At 38.2% G+C, this 24,064-nt stretch overlaps 3 protein-coding genes across 3 annotated transcripts; all 3 read left to right on the top strand.

Moving 5' to 3' along the window:
* The first annotated feature begins 904 nt into the window (after window positions 1-904).
* Window positions 905-2,377, top strand: LOC148729210 (contactin-associated protein-like 2). Its single transcript, XM_088763037.1, has 2 exons — window positions 905-1,230; window positions 2,171-2,377. Exons 1-2 carry the CDS (start codon window positions 982-984, stop codon window positions 2,375-2,377), a joined length of 456 nt encoding a protein of 151 aa, XP_088619163.1. The 5' UTR covers window positions 905-981.
* A 310-nt stretch (window positions 2,378-2,687) lies between these two features.
* LOC148729209 (polycystin-1-like) lies at window positions 2,688-14,945 on the top strand. Its single transcript, XM_088763036.1, has 15 exons — window positions 2,688-2,877; window positions 3,207-3,284; window positions 3,426-3,548; window positions 4,430-4,552; window positions 5,636-5,758; window positions 6,129-6,242; window positions 6,448-7,243; window positions 7,633-8,221; window positions 8,696-8,881; window positions 9,431-9,556; window positions 9,766-9,960; window positions 10,691-10,873; window positions 11,498-12,208; window positions 12,846-13,079; window positions 13,632-14,945. Exons 1-15 carry the CDS (start codon window positions 2,688-2,690, stop codon window positions 14,943-14,945), a joined length of 5,085 nt encoding a protein of 1,694 aa, XP_088619162.1.
* Window positions 14,946-15,752: 807 nt separating this feature from the next.
* LOC148729208 (polycystin-2-like protein 1) lies at window positions 15,753-19,157 on the top strand. The gene is made up of 2 exons (XM_088725252.1): window positions 15,753-15,880; window positions 16,243-19,157. The coding sequence occupies exons 1-2, from the start codon at window positions 15,847-15,849 to the stop codon at window positions 17,991-17,993; spliced, it is 1,785 nt and encodes a 594-aa protein (XP_088581378.1). The 5' UTR covers window positions 15,753-15,846; the 3' UTR covers window positions 17,994-19,157.
* Window positions 19,158-24,064: the final 4,907 nt, after the last annotated feature.

Below are 24,064 nucleotides of genomic sequence, written 5' to 3'. Positions count from 1 at the left end.
TGTAATGAATTCATTTCATAGTTTACAAGCATGTTTACATTCTTGAGAAATACGTTAAATAGGAAAAAGAGATGGAAAACAAAGATGGAAAACTATGCTTCTTCATACAGTGAATCCTGTTTTAAGCGGTAACCCAAGGGAAATAGGGGTTTGACTACCGAAAGGGATGAACATAAAAGAAAACGATAAAAAAGCCGAAATTCTATGCCATAACTAGCCACGTAACGTACAAAATATGGTTAAAAAATGCTACCAACATTGATTTCGGAAGGAAATATTGAGAAAATTTTGCTTGAAAGATTGTTCTTAGTTTTATCTGACTGGTTCCGCTTTGAATGATTGTTCAATACAATTGAGAAACAATACAAAAAAGCTATTAGGATTCACTGAAAGGTTACAATGACCTATAATAGAGGTGATCGCTTGATAGGGATGAAAATTACACTACTTAATGGGAAAATAAATTCAGGACTTTGACAATCGACCGCTTGATAAACGGTGACTGCTTATCACGGTGCCGCTTAATACAGGCTCGACTGTATATCATATATGCATAATCTTCTCAATTGGATTCAGAGCGCAGAGTGGCAATGATCTTTGCTCATCACAATTTCTGCTATTCTCTGTACCTCCCTTTTGTATGTTGAACGGTTTGATTGTAAGCAACTGGTGATTTTTTAACTAGAATTAAGTAAAAATTATGGTTTAAGTTCTTAAGAAAACTAAATATATCAAACGAGAGGCCAAAAAACAGACATTATCGAAAGTTGCTGATGTTTACAAGACAAGACACCAGGCTGTCTTGATTGAAATTACCTCAAGCAAAATGTAATAATGATATCAATAATAATAGCGATATTTTAAAAGATGAAAAAACAAAAGTTATCTGAACTCATTTATTAATTTGGCACAGAACACCTCGATGCGTGCTTTTATAGTGCTGTTGGTGTTGTCAGTAACAGTATCATCCCTGACAGTCAGATGACAGCTTCTTCCTATTCGGGAGACAAAATACCCGCGTTTGGACGACTTTTTCATCATGCATGGTGTGCAGGGAACAACAATAAAAGCGACTGGCTCCAGGTTGATCTTGGTAAAGAGTTTTACGTGGTTGCTGTTGTTACCCAGGGAGGCTCTCATCATAATAGTTCTACAACAGATTTTAAGCTTCTCTACTCTGGGGATGAACAAACTTGGAAAACGTACCAGCATAGAAATGGTGGAGAAGTGGTAATTTAAATGAGCATTTGGCTAGTTTTCAACAACGAGTCACTGACCATAAATACCGAGAGTCCGCCGACAGCTGCCAAACTTCGTAATTCATAAAGGATTCTTTAAAGGAACCTTCTTTTTTGAAAATTGTATCAAAAAGTTAAATCGCACTTCGCTTTCTCAAAATACGCCTAGATGGCAGTTGTCCCCCTGGCTTCGGAAACTTCGCACGCCACAACGTGATGTACTCCCGCTTTTAATTTTTTGTGTCCTAACAGATGATCCTTTTATGTTTTTTGAATTGCAAATTTCTCTTTAAATTGTCAAGTTCCTCTACGTTTACATTTAAGTCTTCCCTTCAAATAACTTTTAAAAAGTTCCATCAGAAAGATCCTTTAGGGATATATACTTTAGTATATTGATATTTCCTATAGCCCCGAATGTTATTTATCATCGTTCTGGTTGGGTATTGCGAAAACTTTGGTTATTACCCTCTTAAAAAAACAAGAAACTTTAACATGTCATTCTGGATTAGAAGGCTTTCACTGAGAAGTCACGAGAGATCTTCCGCCCAATTGGAAGATAAACAGATCGGTTGTAATGGGAAACAATTTACTGATCAAACGATGGATAATCGACTGACAATGACTGATCAATCATGATCACTCCTCAAATAAGCCTAATGTACACGTTAGGGCTACTCGCCCTAACGTGTACATTAAGCTTGTAATAATAAAAACTGCCTCATCCTACAACAACCTTTCCAGTATCATGCTAACTCTAAGATACTAGGGTGATTGTAAATTGACAACGGACGATAATCCAAACTGCGATCATTTAACCAAACACAGAGCAATATATCACTTTCTAATTGTAATATCTCATTATGTTTCTTAGTCGTGAGGGACTGCTTAGATGACATTAAAATACGCTGTTATTTTTTCCTCATTTTCCTCAGGAATTCCACAGAAAAGGAAATGGTTCCGGCGTCGACCGCCACAAGCTGCCAATACCAGTAGTTGCAAGATACATTCGCTTCCATCCAACAAAGAACACAGGCTGGGACTGTCTGAGAGTAGAGGTGTATGGATTGCTTAAAGGCGAGTTGATCTCTTTCTGTTTTTCGTTTACTCCCATGTTGCTCCTTAACAAATATGACAAATGATAAAAAATAAAGCGTTTTACGTACTCATAGAAAAGATGCTCATTGTTTGACATTCTTTCCTCTCCGACGTAACTCGCCGATGTAACTCAGTTTAAACCTTTTTCTCTTTTTAGACCAAGGCAAACCTGGATGTCATCGTTGTGTGTATCGGCCACTGAATGAGGCTCATAGATATTGGAGTAATGTGAACCCTTCTTACCAAGGCTGTGAAAGTAATAGGCTCACAAATGACCAATGGTACCGTTTTACCGGGGCCGCCGGATATATGATGGCAACTTACTGCATTCCGCGATTAAGTTGTAGTGCCCAAATGGCCGGCTGGGTTAATGGAAGCCATCCCACCTCTAATAACCCTTTAGTGTCGACAACCGTATGCTTCCATGAGAAAGAAAACTGTTGTCATATCTCGTATCCAGTTGAGATAATGAGATGTCGTGGATTCTATGTTTATAAATTGCAAAGGCCGAGGGAATGTCAGGCTCGTCATTGCGGTGTTAAAAGTAAGTCTTATTTCTCTTTTTCCCTGTTTTTTTTTTTTTATTTTTGGAGTAAGTAACATAATTTAACCTCCTCCTGAACCTGACATCAAACCATCTACGCCAAATGCTCTCAGAAACCCTATGGTATTTTCTTTTATTTTCCTTTTCAAGCTCGCCAAGGCAAAATGTGCTATTTTCAAAATCACAATATACCCGCAGTGACTTGAACCCCTCAGAAATGGATCCAAAGACAACAGTTTAGTAGAAAAAAAATACTATCCCCTTGGTTTTAGACTGCCAAGGAAAATTCGCAAAAATAATCAATAACACTCACCCAAATGTTGTTACAGATGAGAGCGATGCATGTCAAGTTACGGATGGTTTCGAACGGTGTTGTCAAGACGGTTATGAAGGAAATCCTTGTAGAGGTGAGTGTATTTATGAAACTGAGTCCATTTTATAAAAATTAGAAAATTTTGAAGGCGTTTCTCAAGGTTTGAAGGTTTAAAAGTTGTTACTCAAGCCTATCGCCCGACCTTAGTCAACGCGAATCATTTTTATCCTGACAGATATCGACGAGTGCTTAGCCAACACCCGCAGCTGTCATTTAAATGCGAACTGTACCAATACTGAAGGTTCTTTTACATGTGCTTGTAACAAGGGTTACACTGGCGATGGCAAGTCATGTACCGGTAAGACTAAGGAATTTCTTCGGCGGACTAACTCTAGGAAAAGTAGATATGAAGGAAAATTTACTCAAGCAATTGAGGAATTAACTGAAACATGGAATCAAACAAAAGAGCAATTAAGAAATCAATGAATGAGTAAACAGAGAGAAGGAAAAAGGTGTATATTTTGTAAGTTATAAAATATCTTCAAAGTTATAGCAAGGAAGTAGAACTCACCAACTGGTTTGTTTCTATTCGAAAAAGCTATCAAAAACTACTGTAATGTGTATGGTTTAACGCTTTACTTTAAAAAGTGTATCTGTCAAGATGGTTATAAGGAAATCCGTGTACTGGTGAGTGTCAGAGAAACTCAGTATCGGTTTTCATCACAAATATAGGTAGAACTCACTGATTTCTGTCAGAAACGGATTGTGAAAGGATAGTTCGTGCCTTTACTATTTCCAAAGTCGATCGTTGTAAAGCTACTCTCTACTGGCTTCCTAAATCACAGTCAGGTTAGTGATGTATGCCAAAAACTCCGGCAAGACTGGTTCCGAGATCCAAGACACCTGACCGTACATGTGCGTACTGCTCATGCGTAAAAGAAACAGTTTCCTGTTTACAAACGCAAACTCTTTCTCGACACCAGCCAATATCTAAAACTTAAGGTGTTCTACTGCTTGTTTTCCTAAAAATTTGGGAATAGATCTTTTTCTTTTTTCCTCGCAAAGTTATGGAACTCTGTTCCCCTACATTCACGTAACTGAGAATCTGTTTGTAGTCTTGTGCCACCACCGTAAACGTATCTTTTTAATTTACGCGTATGATTCCAACTTGTTCCTCGAGGCCCTCACCCGAACTAAATAAGAACGTTAATCCCCAATTAATCCTTTTTCTCTTAACAGATATCGACGAGTGCTTAACTCACACCCACAATTGTCATTCTGACGCCAAATGTACCAATACTGAAGGTTCTTTTAAATGTGCTTGCAAAGAGGGTTTCACTGGTGATGGCGAGTTATGTAACGGTAAGACTAAGTGATCGTTCTCGGCAGCCTTAGAAAAAAAATTACACAAACAACCGATTAATTAACGGATACAAGGAATCAACTAAAGAGCAAATTGATGAATAAATGAATGAATAAACAAGTAAATTCGTCAAATATCGCCAAGGGAAAATAATAACTACCACTTTGTTCGGTTAACCCGGGAAAAAAGTGGAACTGCGTATTAACCTTAAGCGTTAGAATAGTAATCTTAGAAATTTCTAGGATGAAAATTTATTTGCACATATTGTCCTAATATAGGGGTTTGTCTAATATTATAGTCGATTATGCGACTACTTCTAAATCGTAACAAGGGAAGGAAGAAGGTTTATTAAATGCTGTCAATGCTATACCAAGAAAGTAGACCACGCCATCCGTGTCGTGACAATCTTGATTTCAGTGGTTAATGATAAAAGATAATGTGTATTGTTCATTTCTTTGCGTAAAGCAATTATTGCTGTCTGCTCGGTCCTTAATGATTTCAGAATCCTCCAATTGTTCTCCGAAACTCTATCTATATCTTGAATTAGAGATGGACTCTTACAGATTCGATCACAAAATTGAACGTTACGACCTTTTGGGTATCCTCAAAAGTTCGCTTAGGTTGAAGGTTGCCTCGTTATGTAACTCACTCATGCCCAATCACGTTTCACGTTAAAAGTATAATGTACCCTCTTACAATTTCGATCAAAAAGTTGAACGTTACGACGTTTTGGGTGTCTTCAAATTAACACCGTAGCTTGAACTGGCTTCCGATTCACCACTATATCGGTAACAAAATACTTTCGATGACATTTAAAGCGTGAAATAAACACTGTCTCCAACTTACACATTCGAGTAATAACTCAATACCACTCAACAAATCCTTTTAGGTCTTTCCAGCAGCTGCAACAACGTTTTGGTTACTGATTGAATGTTTTCCTGAGCATATGGTAATAAGATCTTTCTGTTTTGCCCTTGCCGCAGTCGAAATAAAATTAACCAATGTTTGTCTCGATTGTTCTTTGTCCGTGTTAGTGACGAGCCAGCATAGTTAAAAAGTGAAAATTTGATTTCTACCGGCAGATCTGGACGAATGTGGAAGCGGAAACCATGACTGCCATAAATATGGTGTTTGTCATAACGTGGTAGGATCATATACTTGTCACTGTCAGTTTGGATATGTAGGAAATGGAACGTGGTGTGCAGGTATAAAAGTTATATTCATTATATCCATATTTCATTTTTCTAGCCATTCTTATCTCCCATGAAAGATGTCTGATGTTTGCTTGGTTTTGTCACATACTAAAAAAAACTTGATCTACTATTGGTTCATGCTCTTAGTTTGCTTAATATGCAGTCCCCCTTTTTTGAGCTTTGACAGTCCAGTGGGATCTTTCAAAGAAATTGTTTCGCGGTACCTTTTTGTCGGTCCAAAGAAGCTTCAAGAAAACCGAACACATTTCTTCAACTACAGTTTCCCTCTTTTCATTTACCGGTGTACATCTGCTGTCAAAATCACTCATTGTCTTTCCAATGATCCACACAATTTCATTAAATTGTTTGTATGTCATTGCAGCTTGTCCAGAACATTCCAAATGCATCGAAACATCACCTAACGTTCATGAATGCTGGTGTAAATACGTTTACCCTGGAGATCCAGAAGTTGATCCATGCAGAAGACAGACAGAAAGTAATACATGAGAGAAAGTAGAGTAAATCTATTTGTAAATAAAATTTATAAAAGAAGTCATTTAATCAATGAGTCAGTAGTGATACACAGTATTTACATTAACTTTGAATTGCGTCTCAGCAGCTTCTTGATGTAAACTAATAAAATAGAGGACTCCAAACGAAATTTGACACTCCGATTATATTTTCTTTTTCCCCATTTTTAGGCGATCTGAGAAATATTAGTGATTCAATAGAAGTTTTAATTCATGATGTTGATACACAACCAACTAGCCCAATGAGGTTTAGACGAGACCAAACAAGAACATTGGCTGCATCTTTAAAAAAGGAAAGCTTTCTTCCGCAACACGGCTCGTTCTCTTGGAAGATAAGAAATCTTTCGCTATCACCTTTTAACATTTCCGAACAGGCAGAGGTGCTCGTGCCCGACACTCTCGAGCTGAACATAAGACCAAACTTGCTGTCGACAGGACTTAAAATGGTAACATTTGAGCTGCGGGAAGTACCGGGATCTGAATTAACCGCCCTAGATTTTGCTTTTATCGAGGTTCTCAATGCGGCTTTGGAAGTCTCCATTGCAGGAGGAACTGAGGTCGTTCGATCTATAAATAAACTAATTACAGTGGATGCCACTTCTTCGTATGATACCGACAACCTGAGTGCTGGAAATTCTTCAGGAATGAAATATAATTGGTTTTGCTTAATAATAACCAAATCTAACATCTCCCGAAGTTACACTCCAGTGTCTAACTTCAGTTTTCGAGGATCGGATAGCATATACGACATACTTGTAAGTGCAGCTGCAAGTGGAACCCTCTTTCAGTTGCCAGATGATGTCTTTCTTCATGGCAGAGAACGAGCCAAAGTGACTTTAGATAACAAAAAACTCACTCGCAATCAAACATACTACGTGGTTCTGACGGTAAGCAAAGATATCCGCGTAGCAAGTGGCATACAGATCGTTCATGTTCGCGATGGAGACGTACTCGTCATTCGTATTTTGTAAGTATAGTGTGTAGATAAAAAAAAGTTAATGGTTACAGAAGTGCTCAGAGTGAACAAATAGAATACTTTAAAATCTACAAATAAATGTATTTATCTATCAGGTTGGGAATCTATATCGCTCTCTCATCAATGACTCTCCAGCTTCGACACAAATGTTCGATTGATTTATTTTGGTATAGGTGTAATTACACACAAAAGCCGCACAAACAATGATTTGATTAAACGGTGGCTTGGTTGTCTATTTGAAACTTCTACTTTTTTAGAAATTAATTAACAATCGTTTCCTTGCAAATACGAGCCACCTTAGCGCGATAAATGGGGATGAACATAAGAGACTCGATAGACAGGAAGGCCATTTTAAATATATATAAATATTTTTTGCACAGGTGCACCATGAACTGTGACTCGCCGGCCAGTGTGTCCTCTCGTATCTCCCTACGAACTGATTGCAATTCAATTCAATGTCCTGTGTCCTTCAAGTATGGATGGAGCTTGTTGAAAAACGATGGAAACAATTCTCACCCCCAATGGTCCACTAAGATGCACTTTAAAGATCTCCTGGGTACAAAAGTGGATTCGAAAAACCTTGTGATTAAAGAACAAATGCTTCTACCCGAGTTTTCTTACAAAATCAAGGTAAACGTTCTATCTCCGGACGGATCTTTTGGCTCGGCCGTATACCAGTTTGACACAGTGCCAAGTCCATCAGAGGGAACATGCCATGGGGCACAGTTGGACAGGAAAGATGTAGGATCTTGGGTGAACATTACCTGTCAAGGTTGGAAAGATGAACATTCGCCTCTCAGCTATGAATTCTTTCGGGAGTTAACAAATGGAGAACTATACATGTTGTCCTATGGAGTTTGGTCGCACAGTGTTGTTTATATTCCACCTTTAGATGAAGAGATCGTTCAGTTTAAAGTTGTAATTGTAAATGTATTGGGAAGCGTAGCTACAACAGGATTTTCTATCAAGGTATTTATTTAACAGGTGTTAAGAGACTGATTAATGATCTTAATCGCAGTTATTACCGTGAATGGGAAGATAGAGAGAAAAGCCATAGATTCCTTGTCCTTATTATTCACACTATACATTGTCCATCCACAATTGCCTGTTCAATTTTGGTCTATGAATATAACAGTGCACTTGATCAGAAGACGTAGAAAACAGTAAAAATTACAACTAGCCACACCGTCAGAAATCTCATGAAAGCAACATGTTCATAAAAACCGGAAGTTATTGAAACCGGATATCCGGTAGGAACTATGGGATGTCCAAGAGAAAGGCCATCACGGTGTCCACTGATGACAGAATGTAACAAGTCTGCGTTGTACTGTTAATTATATTTTTGTTAATTTTAGACATCCTGTATTGAGTTCCATTTTTTTCCGAACGAACTTATAAATATCGATTTTCCGCTTAAATATGTCCGTTTCCTTTATTTTAAAGTTGAATCAATCGTCTTTGTTGATGGCAGAAGAAGTGGACTACTACGAGTTGCAGGCAAGAATTGAAAACGTGGAGTCTTATCTTGAAATGAAGCAAATAAATACGGCAATACAAGAGGCAGAGACACTTCTTTTCTTACTCAAAATGGTCGTAGAGGAAGCTGATAACAAAACATATCTTCTTCAAGTAAGTTCAGTGCATTGAATAAGTGGCTTTGAACATAAACATGTAGGTGAATTAATAAATAAAGAAGCCTTGACTGTGCTCTGTTCTGTTGTAAAGCACTTAGGAAGCGGCTAGGGAATGACAGAGTTTTTTTCCATACTTCTTGGCATGTCTGCATATTTGCGTTACATTGGAACTTTATTATCATAATTGATATTAGTTCCAACTCATCAGGTTTTATAGTGTCAAATTGTGCTTCCAGTCGCATGATGATACTTGCAAATGAATAAAAAAACAGTTTTCCATAATATGTCACCGCCGAGGTGGAGGTTGAAACGTTTTGTCTAAATGAAAGGAATTTTAAATTTGTCCCTGGGCTCCAGCTTTATTATGCTGAAAGATCCTCGATATACACGTCACAAGTAAAATCAACATAGAAAAACGTTTTATCTTCCCACACCCTATTTCGTTTCCCCCTACTTTGACCAACGGTACGCAACTGTTAGAGGCTAATTGGTTAACACACTCTGCTTTGCTGCTCCCGTTTAGCAAGTATTTCCCTTTCAACAGATGAAGAATTACGTTATTTCTAAGATCTGTGAAGTTCCGACTGATAAACTGGAGTGGTTAGTCCAGGTTGCTGTTATCTTAAAGAAAGCCACAAATGGTGACGCCCTTGTCTCGCACAATACAACGGTATGACACTGATCTCCATTCTTCTACTACACTTGGTCTCAGAACGAGAACGCTTTTCGACGTTCCGACTAATAATAGAGTTCACGCATGACGGTTTTGATATGGAGTTTAATATGATTAGGATATGAATCAATTGATGACAATAACACAAAGCTATTTGCTTAGTGAAAAGTCTTACCCACAAGGATACATTGATATTTTTCTTCCAGTTCACTGTTTTGAACAAACTCAAGGAGATGTCGAGCCGGCTGTCACTGAAAAAGGTACCAGGACGTAGCTCTGAAACCCGTCTTCTTCTTGAGGGAGCAAGATTGTTAATGCATTGCACCACAAATATCATGGATTCCAGCTCCAGCAGACTCCTTATGGGAAGTTTTTCTGGAAACTTTGATAAAGAGAAAGAGGTATTTCAAAAGTAGCATATGTTTTCCACATTCAAGTGAATGAAGCAGTTCTTCAGAATTTTAAAAACGAGAATTTCAATGTAGCAAACATGAAACAGGTATTTCTCAGATGGTGAATTCTCCGCCAGTGACCTATTGATCCATGTCGACGAGATTTTTAATCTTGTCAGGCTGATCAAAAAGGAAGATTCTAGACAATAAGATAAAGGAATTAAAGGGCCGAGCTCTTGCTTTCCTCTTCAAGTTATGTTGGGCAGGGCGTGACTACAAATCTTATCCAGTAGAACAAAGCAAGAAACGGAAACAGCCTTCAATTATCTATTATCAACAAATAGAGTGATACCACGTAGTCAAAATTCATAACAGTAAATAGGCAAGCTCTTTTAGAGAGAAAGTGATACAAACGGTAAAGCCAAGTGATACATTAGCAAGGCCTGTACCTCACCCAAGATTGTGGAAGTCGTAAATTCATGACTCTACTGAGCCTACAAATATGATAATTATTAGATAAGAAAGAGGAACGCTGAATTTCCTCTTCCCCTTTCTTAAAGTTTTAGAAATATCCATCACTTTGTTCTTCCTATTCTCCAGGAGCAGTTACTGTTTTATTGATAAGGACTGATAGGATTATCAAAATTTTACGTAACTGTAGATAACTATGGGAAAGACAATTATGGCCCGTTGCCAGGAATTAACTGAAATGACGACCAACATACTGCTATCATTAAAGTTACCCGGCGAAGAATACACCACCATTCGAAATGAACTTCAATCGACGGTGCTCGGCAAGCATGAATCAGATGACTTGAGCCTTTTAGAAATCAGCGATGGACAAGCTGGTTTTGTATTTCCACTTCTGGATAGTAGAGCGTTGAAAAGTTGGGTTGGAGACAGCTTCGAGATTGGGGTAGAGGTTTGTGACTATTTCAGTTTATAAATCATAAAGGTTGGGAGTCAATCATGGTCTGTATCTATATTTAGTATATATCTATATTTGGTATATAAATGTTGGGTTAGGAAAATACGAAGAGTACCCTTTTTCATTCCTGAAATCCCCTGATGAGTGAGTGATCACAAAAAGACTTGTAGGAATGGAAGCGTAGTCTTTGTATTTTCCTAACACAACATATACCGCGCTCTACTTTTATGTGTCGAGCACTATAACACGGAAAAATCGAAAAGCAGACTTCCTATACTTGGTATATATTTATTTGGTATATATTTATTTGGTGTATATTTATTTGGTATATATTTATGTTTGACATGCTGATGGCAATGAACTTTTTCAAAATCGCTCGGTTATCCCAATAAGACGTTTGGAATGATTTCTATAAATTATTTCAATAACGATGAAAGATATTGCAGTATTGAATATTAGCCAATCAATACTGGATGCGCATCATAGCCCGAAATCGGAGAAGGCTGGAGCAGTTCAAATCCAGAATGCAGGAGAATCAAATTTTTTTCATCACTCTACACGAATGAGATATCTTCAATTACACCATTTTATTTTCACATCCTTTCCTTTTTCTTGCAGATGATGAGCTATAATTTCAATCCATATACGACGCACAATAGCAGCAGTAGAGTCAGATCAAAGGTTATTAGCCTCGTCCTAAAGGATGACACTGGGAAAGCTCTTAACCCAACTGACATACCTTCGGATATAGAAATTGCTATTCCAATATCAAATTATGATCCCTTAAACAGCACTCGATCGGATCATTTCTTAAATCCTGGCAGAATGCAATATCATACAGTAAACGTTCTTGAGGTCAATACTACAATTAAACTGACCATTACAACCAAAGCAGCAGCCTCTATAACTGTCTATGTAAAATTCGCTGAACAGCCAACAGAGATCTCCTACGATGAGGTGATTCATTTATTAGAAGAGAGAAGACCAACTAACACCGACTGTGAATTGGAAGTGAATTGCTCTTTTAGTATCGTCGTAGAGGGTAAATATCCAGGTGAATATTTTGTTGGCCTATTGGAGAACAGTGAATCTCGAAAAGAATTATCAAGGTCTAGAGGTAGAAGATCTCTTCTGCCAGAGACAGATACGCAAGAGAAATGCGTCAAGTTCAAGGATCCTCCACCAACAGCTGCTCCTCAGGTGGAGCATGTGATTGTTGTCCCTCAGTATGACCCTGATAAGTCAGTTAACTACAGTTTAAAAGTGGAGACTATCTGGTGCGCATTTTGGTCTGAAGCTCAACAAAAATGGACAAATGAAGGATGCAAGGTGAAAAGATACAGAGAGAGAATGAAATAAGTAATGACATGCAAAAAAAAAGGGGAAATACGTTTCAGACCATTTGAGAGAAATCTTTTAAATATTTGTAAGCTTTAAGCTCTCGGTATGTTTTGGAGATAAAACAAATAGTTCATTTTATGTATTGGGTATGTCAACCTGATCCTTTTCAAGATAGCAATATTAACCAAAGGGTCCAGATAACAATTGCTTCTTTTGAATTAGCGATTAAATAGACAATACCCCGAAGCAACTACATGTCTAAACTAGTTACCAACAACTTGCCCCTGAAACTATCACGGGTAAAGTTTCGATTTATTACCACGTTGCTTAAAATGAAAAAAGCGTTCATTCTTTTCCAGGGACAAAGTACTCGAGAGAATTTTATTACGGCTCTGAATCGTTTCAGAAATTCCTGTGACAATGTCCGTGTTTATAAACTTCATAGGAAGTGACCTAAATGTCTCACTTGGCTTGATACTATAAATCGTTTTATGGAAGCTGGGTATGTAGGCTACATAACTTGATCAAGAGCACTTCGCACGAACAGTTGTTTTTCTCTTCGACGAAAACCCATTACAATAACTTTAGTAAAATGAAAGCCATTGATGGATGAACTGATTTTTAGGTCGGCCGAGAATCCAACCATTCATCTCTGAAATGTCTCTGTAATCACTTGACTGCATTTGGGGGAGACATTCTTGTTGCACCGAATACCATTGACTTTCAAGTGGTCCAGCGGGCATTTGACAATGTGGATCCTGATGACCTTCTCGTCTTAATAACATTGTGCTCTACATTTCTAGTTTACTTTCTTGTTTTGGTAAAAGCACGCAGGGCTGATAAAATGGATGTCACAAAGGTTGGTGTCAAAGCAATACATATTGTTCAATGACAATAGGGATACTATGGACACGCTGAATTCGAACAACTACGATGAAATTCGTTGAACAGCAGTTAAAATACAATTAAAGAAAGAGTCCTTGCGGTTAAGGTACAATTAAAGAAATCAAAGAAAAAGATCTTGAAAAAAAGAGAAGCTTACCTCCGGATGCCTGATTTTTTCTTGCTTCTTTGGTATTCATTAATCGCATCTCACTTGCGAGGATCACTTTTTTTTTGCAAAGAAAGCTTAAATAACATGTTAACAACTAAAATATTTCACATTCTGAATTTCTATTGACCATTTTACCTATACACTTAGAGTCAATTCAGGAAAATAAAAAAAAAATTAAATTCAGAGATGAATATCTCCTGAAACTCTCGCTCGTGTGATTCACGTCATGTTGCGAATTCTATCACAGCTTTTTAAAATTAATACCGTTGCTGAATAGGAAAGATACCGTGAACTTTATGTTCAGCCAAACAATAATGTTAATCGATGTTTGACTTTAACCGATTGGTTTTTTTTCAGAACAGTCCTCTTATACCCTTGGCAGAGCATCAGAAAGGTGAATACATGTACGAGGTATCCATAACAACTGGCACATGGAAAAGTTGTGGCACTAGCGCCAAAGTATCCATGACTCTCCATGGGACTGAAAGTACCAGTGACGTTATCAAATTGAATTGTGATATCCCATGTGACAGGAAACTGTTCGCTGAAGGGAACACTGATAATTTCCTTCTCCGACAGAATATGCCGCTAGGCGATATAATTTTTGTGCAGATCGGTCATGACATTTTTGGAGAGAACCCATCTTGGTTTATCAGCGAGATTTTAGCTTTGGATTGTCAAACAGGACAGAGATGGCTTTTCAGTTGTTACCGCTGGCTTGCATTAGAAAGGGATGACGGTCAGACCGCGAGGAGATTTTATGCAAATAATTTCAAAACAGGCAATGAATTTAAAAGAACATTTAGCACACTTCGAAAAAATGGTTTTGCTGACGATCACTTGTGGTTGTCAGTGCTTTGGAAGCAGCCAAGACATCATTTCACTCGCGTTCAGCGAGCATCCTGTTGTTGGAGTCTTCTCTTGTTGTCAATGGTAACATCTGCCATGTTTTATGAAACAGAGGACCTAACACAGACGAAAATACAGATTGGACCTTTTTTACTAGCTCCAAGTCAATTTTCAATCGCTTTGCAAAGTGCCTTGATTGTTGTCCCTGCAAGTCTGCTAATTGTGCTTTTGTTTCGTAAAAGCGAACCTAAGATAAACACTCAAGCAAGGAAGTATACTTTTGGGAGAAGCGATGGAAAAGTATCGTTCACTCTCCCTCATTTTTGCGTTTATATTGCATGGTTTCTCTGTGTAAGTACGGCTATCACTTCTGCCCTTTTCACGGTATTTTACTCTCTCATGTGGGGAGGAGAGAAGTCGGCACGTTGGTTAACAACCGTGGTGCTATCGGTGTCTACAGATGTCATAATCTCCCAGCCACTGAAAATACTTATCGTATCCGTCATTGTAGCATCGGGATGTGGATGTGATCGGAGGACAAGAAGGGAAACAAAGTCAATTAACGGACACAGTGGGGAACAATTAACTAGTGTTGTGGATCTTTCATCCTTGGATGTTGATCGTGCAAGAAAGTATAAGAGAAATGAGAGGAAAATGTTCGCATACTTCAAGGAACTGTTGTCCTCAATTACATTCTTTGCACTTTTTTTGATTGTCTGCTATGGAGAAAAAAACCACCATAGATACAAACTAAATGCCGTCACGGAGGGAAGCTTCCAGTTTCAGGATGATATGGGACGCTATAAGGTGCGTGCCCTCTGAAGTTAGGAAGGCAAATATCTAGCATTATTACACGACTCAGGCAGTCAAAATACTCTATTGCCGGTCAATATTCTCTCAGTATTGGACCGGGCACTGTCCCGAATGGTCCCGAATGATAACGCACTTGTGTCCCTTTGAACTTCAGTCGTATAATAAATCTCTTATTAACCAAGCGCAAGAGCCGTACTGGAAGAATATCGGCCCTCGGTCTTTTTTGTACGGACCGAGCGCAGCGAGGTCCGTAATGTCAAGACCTTAGGCCGATATTCTCCCAGTACGGCGCTGGCGCTTGATTAATAAGATATATATATTATCGCAAGGATGATTAGCATAGAACTGAAACATGAACTTGCAAGCCAATAGCTTCTATATGACCTGATACCCCAGATGAAACTGATCTTTTAAAGTTTGCTGTTTGGAATTTGTAGTCATCGTTTACCACCCTTATGCACTTTCGTCAACTTCTACTTCTCCATCAGTTTCATTATTTCTCCCAAATATGCTATGGGAATGCACCATGACTACTTCAATGACAGCTGTAGACAATTTTTCTAAATATCGACCTGGGATAGGAAGTCGGATCCTTGAAAGTTCTTTGGAGAGTACGTCTTTAATTTTATTACTTTCCGTTGTTAGAGAATGATGCAGCTTCCCCGAAGACCCTGGACACATGTGGTCAATGCTAATGTAGTATCCCTTATTTCAGATTTATTTTGTTTTGTCTTGTACGCTGACAACAATTAACATATATTTTTTTAAAAAATAGATTACCGATGCTAGTCGGTTTTGGAGATGGGTGGAAAATGTCTTTTTGCCTACACTTTTTGTAGACGATTGGTACAATGGACAGGTAGAGAGAGTTCCAGAATACATTGGAAATAAGAAATCAATTCTGGTCGGTATGCCTCGTCTGCGACAACTAAGGGTCATGAAAAGTAAGTATATCAGCTGTAAGAAAGAGGTTGTTTTGGTGCAATTTCTCATCTGAAATTTTGTAGTCAAATGATTATTTTAATGAATTTAAATAGCACCAGGTCTAATATTCCTTTTTCTTTTGGAAAAGTGATGACGACACAGCATGAGGACAAATTTCAGTTTTATCAAAACTTTAATGGCTTTTAATGTACTAATGAGAACTACTTTTGGTGTAAAAAAATAACGAAATTGAGCTGCATTTTGTGATATACAGATCAATATTCTTGATATTACAGATGAGCTCCATAAACTCGCCAAAGAGGGGATCTAAGGTATTGAAAAAGTCATGCTCAAATATTGAAATGCTTTCTTTCCCTTACAGATTCTTGTGAAGTTCAAGAATTGTTTAAAAACACATTCACATCTTGCTTCGATTTCTACTCCTCCGCAAAGGAGGAGAAAGGAACTTGGATTGATCCTAGAAAGATAAATAGTTCTTCAATTCTCTGCCCAGAAAATTGGGAATATGATGCAGACAGAAAGTTCGGCGGCTTCGATTTTTGGGGTCGTTTTTCTGTTTACAGTGGCGGAGGATACATAGCTAATTTAGGATATAACAAGGTCACTGCGAAAAGAGTTATCGACGACCTACAAGAAAACCAATGGATTGATCGGCAGACCAGGGCTGTGCTGGTGGAGTTCTCACTGTATAATCCACCAAGTAACCTTCTAGCAGTGATAACTTACTACTTCGAAGTCCTTCCTTCTGCCTTTGCTGGCACATTCAAGAGCTACGGAATTTTGCCTCTGAGTGCGACTAACTCTCAAGCTCATAGCACTTATCTGCTGTTTGTGTTGTTGTTCGGCATTCTGCTTGCTTGCTTTTTTGTTTTCCAGTGCATCAAACTCTATCGCGAAAAGTGTTGTTATTTCAGGTCGGTGTGGAATTGGCTGGATACGTCGCAGATAGTCGCTGCATCATCGGCGTTACTTTTGCAATGGATGCGGACCATGGAGGCTACAAAAGCTTTAGAAATACTGAAAGAAAATCCTTATATTCCCGTCAGCTTCCATTGTGCCTTACTTTTGCACGAGTTGGAAGAAGTGGCTATTTGTCTAACGACCGTGATTGCTACAGTACGTCTTCTGAAATGCTTCTATTTCAACCCAAAGATAATTGTTTTCACCAAGACCCTTCTTAGACTTTTTCAACCCACAGCTTCCTTTTTTATGGTGTTTTGTATAGCCGCAATGGCCCATGCACTATTGGGGGTCATTGCCTTTGGGTCCAAAATGGATACATTCGCCTTAGTGCATAATGCTGTTTTCTTTCAGTTTTTAATGCTTTTGGGGCAACCATTCCCTGTAAATGAGCTCAAAGAAGCAAATCCCATTGTAGGCAGCCTTTTCTTTTTCACTTTCTTTTGCACGACCACTATAATAATTTTGAATATGTTTATCGCCGTAATAAATGAACATTACACTACCTCGAACGCTGAAAGAGGAGGAGAATACTATGAGCTGGCGCAATTTATAAGTAAAAGAATTGTGGATATTGTCTTAGGACAGAAATCTGACCGAAACCAGAACTGGAGGAAACCCGAGCTTTTTGAGCCAGATCCTTCTCCGGAGGAAAGTTCCTCCGGTGGAGTTCAAAATGGCGCCTTTTCACCTGAGTGGACACCAGTCATGTACCGGAGCTGCACGCATAAAATATCCAGGACAGGAAGATCCTTAGTAGGCGATAGTGAAGACTTCATAGAGTGTTCAGTTTGGGAAACTTACGGGCCAGAACATTTGTTGGTGGAAAGTTCCAAAAATGAAACAGGTTTTACACGAGTTAATCTCAATAAGTTTTCCAGTTACGTCGCCGACGCAAGACGATATAGCATCAAGACTGATTGGAATGCATTGAAAGAGTATTATGAAGATGACGATGACGAAGACAATGACGAAGGTGAAGACGGCGATGAAGACAACGATGACTTTGGTGACGACGAAGAAGACGATTACGACGACGGCAACGAAGACGACAACGAAGACGATGACGTTAATGATGACAATAACGAAAATCGTGGAGAAAAGGAGAAAGAAAGACCAGAAAGACCCGAAGGAGTCGCAAGAATAGTTTAAAAGCAAACTTCTCCGTTTCAAACGCTTTTTTTAGACGAAATTAGTGAGCAGCATTTTTCAGACAATGGTTGTAAAACGTCTTTATTCTCCGACAGGTTTCGTCTAACTGTCGTAGACTTCCTCAGGGAGTACGTCAAGTAAATACTAAACGCTGGTATTTTAAGCCATATTTAACGGCTAATACGGGGGCCAATGACCATAAAGGCTAGTCCAAACTTGCGAACTGGAAGAGGCGAAATTGTGAAAATTTTGAAAAGTTTTTAGGCAAGATGAAAAAAATGTTTTGGGGCCACAGTTTGCTAGAAACTTCTAAAATTTATCACAACTTCCCCTTTTCCAGTTCGTAAGTCCAACCAAGCCTTAATGGTCATTGGCCCATCCTAGGACGAGCAGCAATACTTTGAAATGATTTTAAGACGTCATCTTGAGTTTGTGATTCTTGTACTATGGCTTAATTTGGTTTCAGATCCCCTTTGGTGTAAACCAGTCAGTGCAGTTTTGAAAAAAATCTTGCTATTGTATTCTGGAGAATGAATATTTGAACATTTAATTTGAACATTTATTTAATCTAATTTTTACTAAAAGTGAAGATGAGGGTGACCATTGCAGTAATAGACACTACTTAAGCAGTAGTGAAAATGAGGTCTAAAAAAAATGCAGGTCTGTATAGGAGCTGAACCCATGACCTCTACGATACCGATAGCTTGTTTCGCAGTAAAACCCCCTCATTGATACACGAATGACTGTGAATATATGACTATCACATATTTGAACTGCGGATTCAAGTATTCAAGTATATGATAGACGATTCGAGTATGCGGATTCAAGTATATGATAGACGAAGCTCAAATATCTGGTATTTATATATTCACAGTCATTCATTCGTGCTTTGTTTCCTTTCGCCGACCGCCATTTACAGTTCGCATCGTTATTTAAAATTATAAGTTCTGTTTTGTCAGTAAAACATGAAATGTTAAAAAAAAAAAAAAAAAAAAAAAAAAAAAACATGAAATGTTGCTCGGATGTACCTGCTCATCGAATAGTCCTACTGTTCAGCGAAAAAAAATTGTCAAGACAAAGTTCAAATATTACATCCCTATGCTTCTGCCTGCAGGTGCCCAGCCAGAAAAATTCACGCTGTATATGATCAAAACAATGATTCATTTAGTCTAAGATATTGCTATGTAAGTAAAAATTGACGAGTTGAAAAATGAAAAATCCTAGTAAGCTTAGATTGTCAATTGTCATATCGTTTGATTATGCCATTCACAGAAAAAATGCTTAAATATCCCGTGCTCCATTCTTTTCGCTATTCATATTTAATCACTGAGCTACAACTGGCTACTGCTATAGCTGTTCACTGACATTTGGTCGTCAGAGGATCTCTTTGTTTTGCCCTTACGATCGTTCCAGTTGTTTCGTTACCCTCCCTCCCGCCCTGGGGGCTAACCCTTCCAAGGGGCTCCTCGTTTGCTCATTGAAGATCCCAAAAAGATTCACGTCTCGTTTTCCCGTTGCGTTGTGCGATAGTTGAGTGGCGAGGGATAATTTACAGCTGCTCAATTCCCTTACGCGAATAGCACGCTATTGTCATAAGTTTGCTGATGACTATTGATCAGAATACCACATTCGGATAAAACAAAAACAACTAGCCCTTACTTGAGAAGTTTTTTCAAAACAAATCTAATGACAGTGAAATAACAAAACCAATAAATTATTTGAAGCAATCAAAATATTTTTTTTTCTTTGTCGAAAAAACTTAATAAAATCAACAAATGATCCGAATCTCATGCCGGTGCTTAGCGTGAATGATAAAGTGACAAAGAAAATCTATTCATGCAAGTAGTCTAGAAATGTGTATGGTCAATCATTTATGCAAGTGGGAATAAATTTTTTGTTATATTATGTTTGCGATTTGTTTAATATCTTGCAATATATTGCAGTAAACTGCAAAGGTGCCTTTTCTTTGGCAGCATAGATGACAGTTAGCAACTCAGAGTCTTCAACTAGATCCTACATGTACTACATTAATGTCTTAATCTTGGCCCTGTGCTTACAAGGATTTATGTCTGAAACGTTAGTTGAAAAACTCATACACGTTATTACGAAAAAAAAAAAGCAGCCCCGGAGAGTGGAACGTCTTTTCATCACGAAAACCAAACAACCCAAATGACACTAATGCATTGCATGGTTTCATGCCGTTAGTCTACAATCGGCAGACAAAAGACATTGTTAGGCTCAGTTCTTGATCCACACTTACAAACAAAACTTGGCAATAAAATAAGATTTGACTACAAAATGCAAGCAAAGAAAATAGTAAAATAGATTTGAAAAGATATTATTAGGCAAGCAAACGGTTAAAAACTGATTTGCTTGCCTAAGCAAGTAGCTATTAGTTTCATTTTTGATGGAGTATTTCCGTGAGGCTATAAATTGCGAGTTTATGATATTATTAGACAATTGTAACGCCGACATCTATGAGTGGGCATTACCTCGGTTGCTATATATTGACAGCATGCTTAATTTTTTTTTTGGTATCGTGGACTAAAATAATGGCCACTCAATGAACAAATGAAACATTCGCTTTCTACAAGCAAGTCTCGACAAATGCTTTACTGAAGAAGGTCTGAAAAGCGTAGCAATTAAGTGTAATAATAATTTATAGAGCTTCAGATGATTTAGAGATGATTTTCGCTGGTAAGCTGCTTTGCTTAAAATGCAGTAACTCTACTTTGAGCCGAAGAATCCGATCGGAGGCCCAAAGAAGGCTTGAGATGGCTGGAGTTCCCTGTTAAATCAGATTTCAACGATTTTAATTTTTCATTGCAGCTTGCTCAGAACACTCCGAAGACATCGAAACATCACCAAATGTGCTTTGACTGTTGGTGTAAATTCTTTTAATTTAATTTAATTTAATAATAAGTTCTTATATAGCGCATTAAAATTGAACTCTATGCGCTAACTCTTTTACCCTGGAGCCGAGGGCATTGATCCATGCAGAAATGTAACAGAAAGTAATTTATGAGAGCAAATAGAGTAGTAATAGAGTAGTAATAGAGTAGTAGTACCCTGGAGCTGAGGGCATTGATCCATGCAGAAATATAACAGAAAGTAATTTATGAGAGAAAATAGAGTAGAACTTATCGTAAACACGCGAGAAAATATTAATCGTTTTATTGATATCTTAATTGAAAAAAATGTGCTTGGATTAAAACTTGTGCTCATGAATTTAACACTTATCCAGCAGTTTGGAATTTCAATCCTAACTTTCTCTTCGTTTCCATTTTTTTTCTTACTTAATTTGAAAAATTTACTTGAGTCAGTAGAGGTTCTAATTTATAATATGGGCACAAAACCAAGCAGCCCAGTGAGGTTTAGACGAGATCAGACTAGAACGCTGTTTGCATTTTTAAATAAGAGGAACCCTTCTCCACAAAGGGCCTCGTTCCACTAGAAAATTAGCCAACTTTTCCTATCACCCTTCCGAATTTCTGATGAGCAGGAGCTACTCGTAAACGGCATTCTCGAGCTGACCATAAATCCAAACTTGCTGTCGACAGGGCTTAAACTGGTAACATTTCAGCTGCGAGTAGAATCCTGGACTGGACTTGCTACTCGAGACTTTGCTTTCATCGAGGTTGAGGAAACCGCTCTAATAGTCTCCATTGCAAGAGAAACTGAAATTATTCGACCCATAAAGGATGCAATATCTTTGGATGCCAGCTCTTCTTGTGACAGCGGATCAAACACTGGAAATTCCTTGAGAATGAGCTATGATTGGTCTTGTTTGATAAAAGCACAAACCAATGTCTCCAAAAGCACTTCAGTGACTAACGGTACTTCTAGAGCATCCAGCATCATAATTTATACACTTATTGTCGCCGCCAATAATGGAAAACTCTTTCAGTTGCCAGAAGATGTCCTTGTTCAAAGCGACAAAGGGGAAAAGTGACTTTAGATGCCAAAAAACTTATTAGCAACAAAAATACTATGTAGTTTTGACTGCATACAAAGTTAAACGCACAGAGTGCAATACAAACTGTTCATGTTAGCGATGAACACGTACAGGACCTTTCCATATTATAAATATAATATGTACCTACAGCGTAGTTCATTATTAAAAGTGCAAGGTTAGACTCCTTATTTATTGGAGTGAACGTAATTTCTGCTCAATTCTTAATGCTCAGAATGGACATCTGTTTAGAATGTCTAAAATTTTCTGCTTCCCACTCGGAAGCGATAATCTACTCACCCCGGTATTTGTTTTAAGGAAATTAGAAATCAGTATCCCTCCCGCAACAATGGCTTCGACCTCGAGGCAAACGCACTATTGCCAAGTTATCGTGGCAATATTTATATTTAACCAAGCTTTAAAAACGGAGCTCTAGATAGTTATTTTACAGCCCTTCACTGTATCACTAGCTGTTGAAGAGTTCAAGGAAATTTGGGACTAATAATTAATCTTGAAGAGGGTGGCCTGGATTCAAGGGCTTTTTAGTGGTAGGAGGGCGGGCTTTTTTTTAAATTCACTCACCAAATAGGGGATTCATCATCTCTCTATAGGTTCAGTGGACTATGAGATTGAATGTTACAGTGATAATGACTAGTTTATTTGTGAAAATATCTAGAGGAGGATAAAAAGCCGGTTATTGTGTGCAGAGATCTCCTATTCCAATTTTTTAACCTATCAAGCTAAGGCAATCATATTCTCGCTTGCACATAATGGGGATGCCAATCCTTACCATAGCAACTTGCACGTACGGCCTCACGATCACGTGACAGAACAAATTTTCTCAGCTTGAGGGGCTACCGATCATCTTTGATAAATATGGCGCTTCGCTGCATGCACTTCGCGCGCTGCGAGCTCATCTGTAATGGCAAAAATAGATGAATGTATAACCAATTTAAAACAATGATGAATGTAAAAAAAAATATCAAAAAAGAATTGCATGGTGTGTGTCAAAAGCGATTTTAACAGCTAACCCGATAATGATATACTATGTCTCACTCAAAATTAGAGAAGAATAATTTGAGAGAGGATAAAAATAGATTTGACGGATAGGTATATCAATTTGATTATGTTGCACAGGTGCACCGTGAACTGTGTATCACCAGCCAGTATATCATCTCGCATCTCCCTAAGAACTGATTGCAATGCAATACGTTGTCCATCGTTCCTCAATTATCGATGGAGCCTGCTTAAAAATGATGGAAACTATTCTCATCCTCAGTGGTCTCCCTAGTTACACTTTCAAGATCTCCTGAGTGCAAAAGTGGATACTAAAAAAATCTTGTGATTAAAGAACAAATGCTTATAGCTGGGTCTCCCTACAAAATCAGGGTAAACTTTCTATCTCCGAACGGAACATTTGGATGGGCGGCATACCAATTTGACACAGAGGCCGGTCCATCAGAAGGAACATGTTATGGCGTACCGCTTGATAGAAAAGATGTTGGAGCTTTGCTTAACATATCTTGTAACGGTTGGCTGGATGAAAAGATCCCTCCCAGCTATGAATTCTACCATGAACTAAAAGAAGGAGAACTGAATATGCTGTCCTACGAAGTTTGGCCGTACAGTGTTGTTTTTATTCCACCCTCAGATGATGATGTCGCTCTTTTTATGGTTACCATTGCTAATGTTGTAGGAACAGCAAATACGACACGATTTTCTGTAAAGGTATCCGGCAATGGTAGACCGGCAATGGAGAAGGCACGGTCACCAAAGTTCTTTCGAAATGTTCTTGAAACCATCAGGAGCATTTGTGATGAGGAACGCAGTACACGAGAGCCATAATTCCTTTGATGCAACAATTCAGCAATATAAGTTGGAGCTAAGCCATGTAGACCTTTACAGACAAGTAGAAGTGTTTTGAAGATAATGCGATACTTAACAGGTAGCCAATGAAGTTTCTTTAATGTAGGTGTAATATGTTCCCATTTCTTTGTCAAAGTAATAACTCGCGCAGCAGCGTTCTGTATAGACTGTAGCTTGTTAATCATATGGTCAGGTAGTCCATAGAGAAGGAAATTGCAGTTATCCAATTTAGATGTAATGTAAGCATGAATCA

Source organism: Stylophora pistillata, chromosome 6, assembly GCF_964205215.1.
Source record: "Stylophora pistillata chromosome 6, jaStyPist1.2, whole genome shotgun sequence".
Taxonomy (NCBI): domain Eukaryota; kingdom Metazoa; phylum Cnidaria; class Anthozoa; order Scleractinia; family Pocilloporidae; genus Stylophora; species Stylophora pistillata.
The sequence above is the reverse complement of the archived record's forward strand: the minus strand, read 5'-3'. Positions and strand labels throughout refer to the sequence as shown.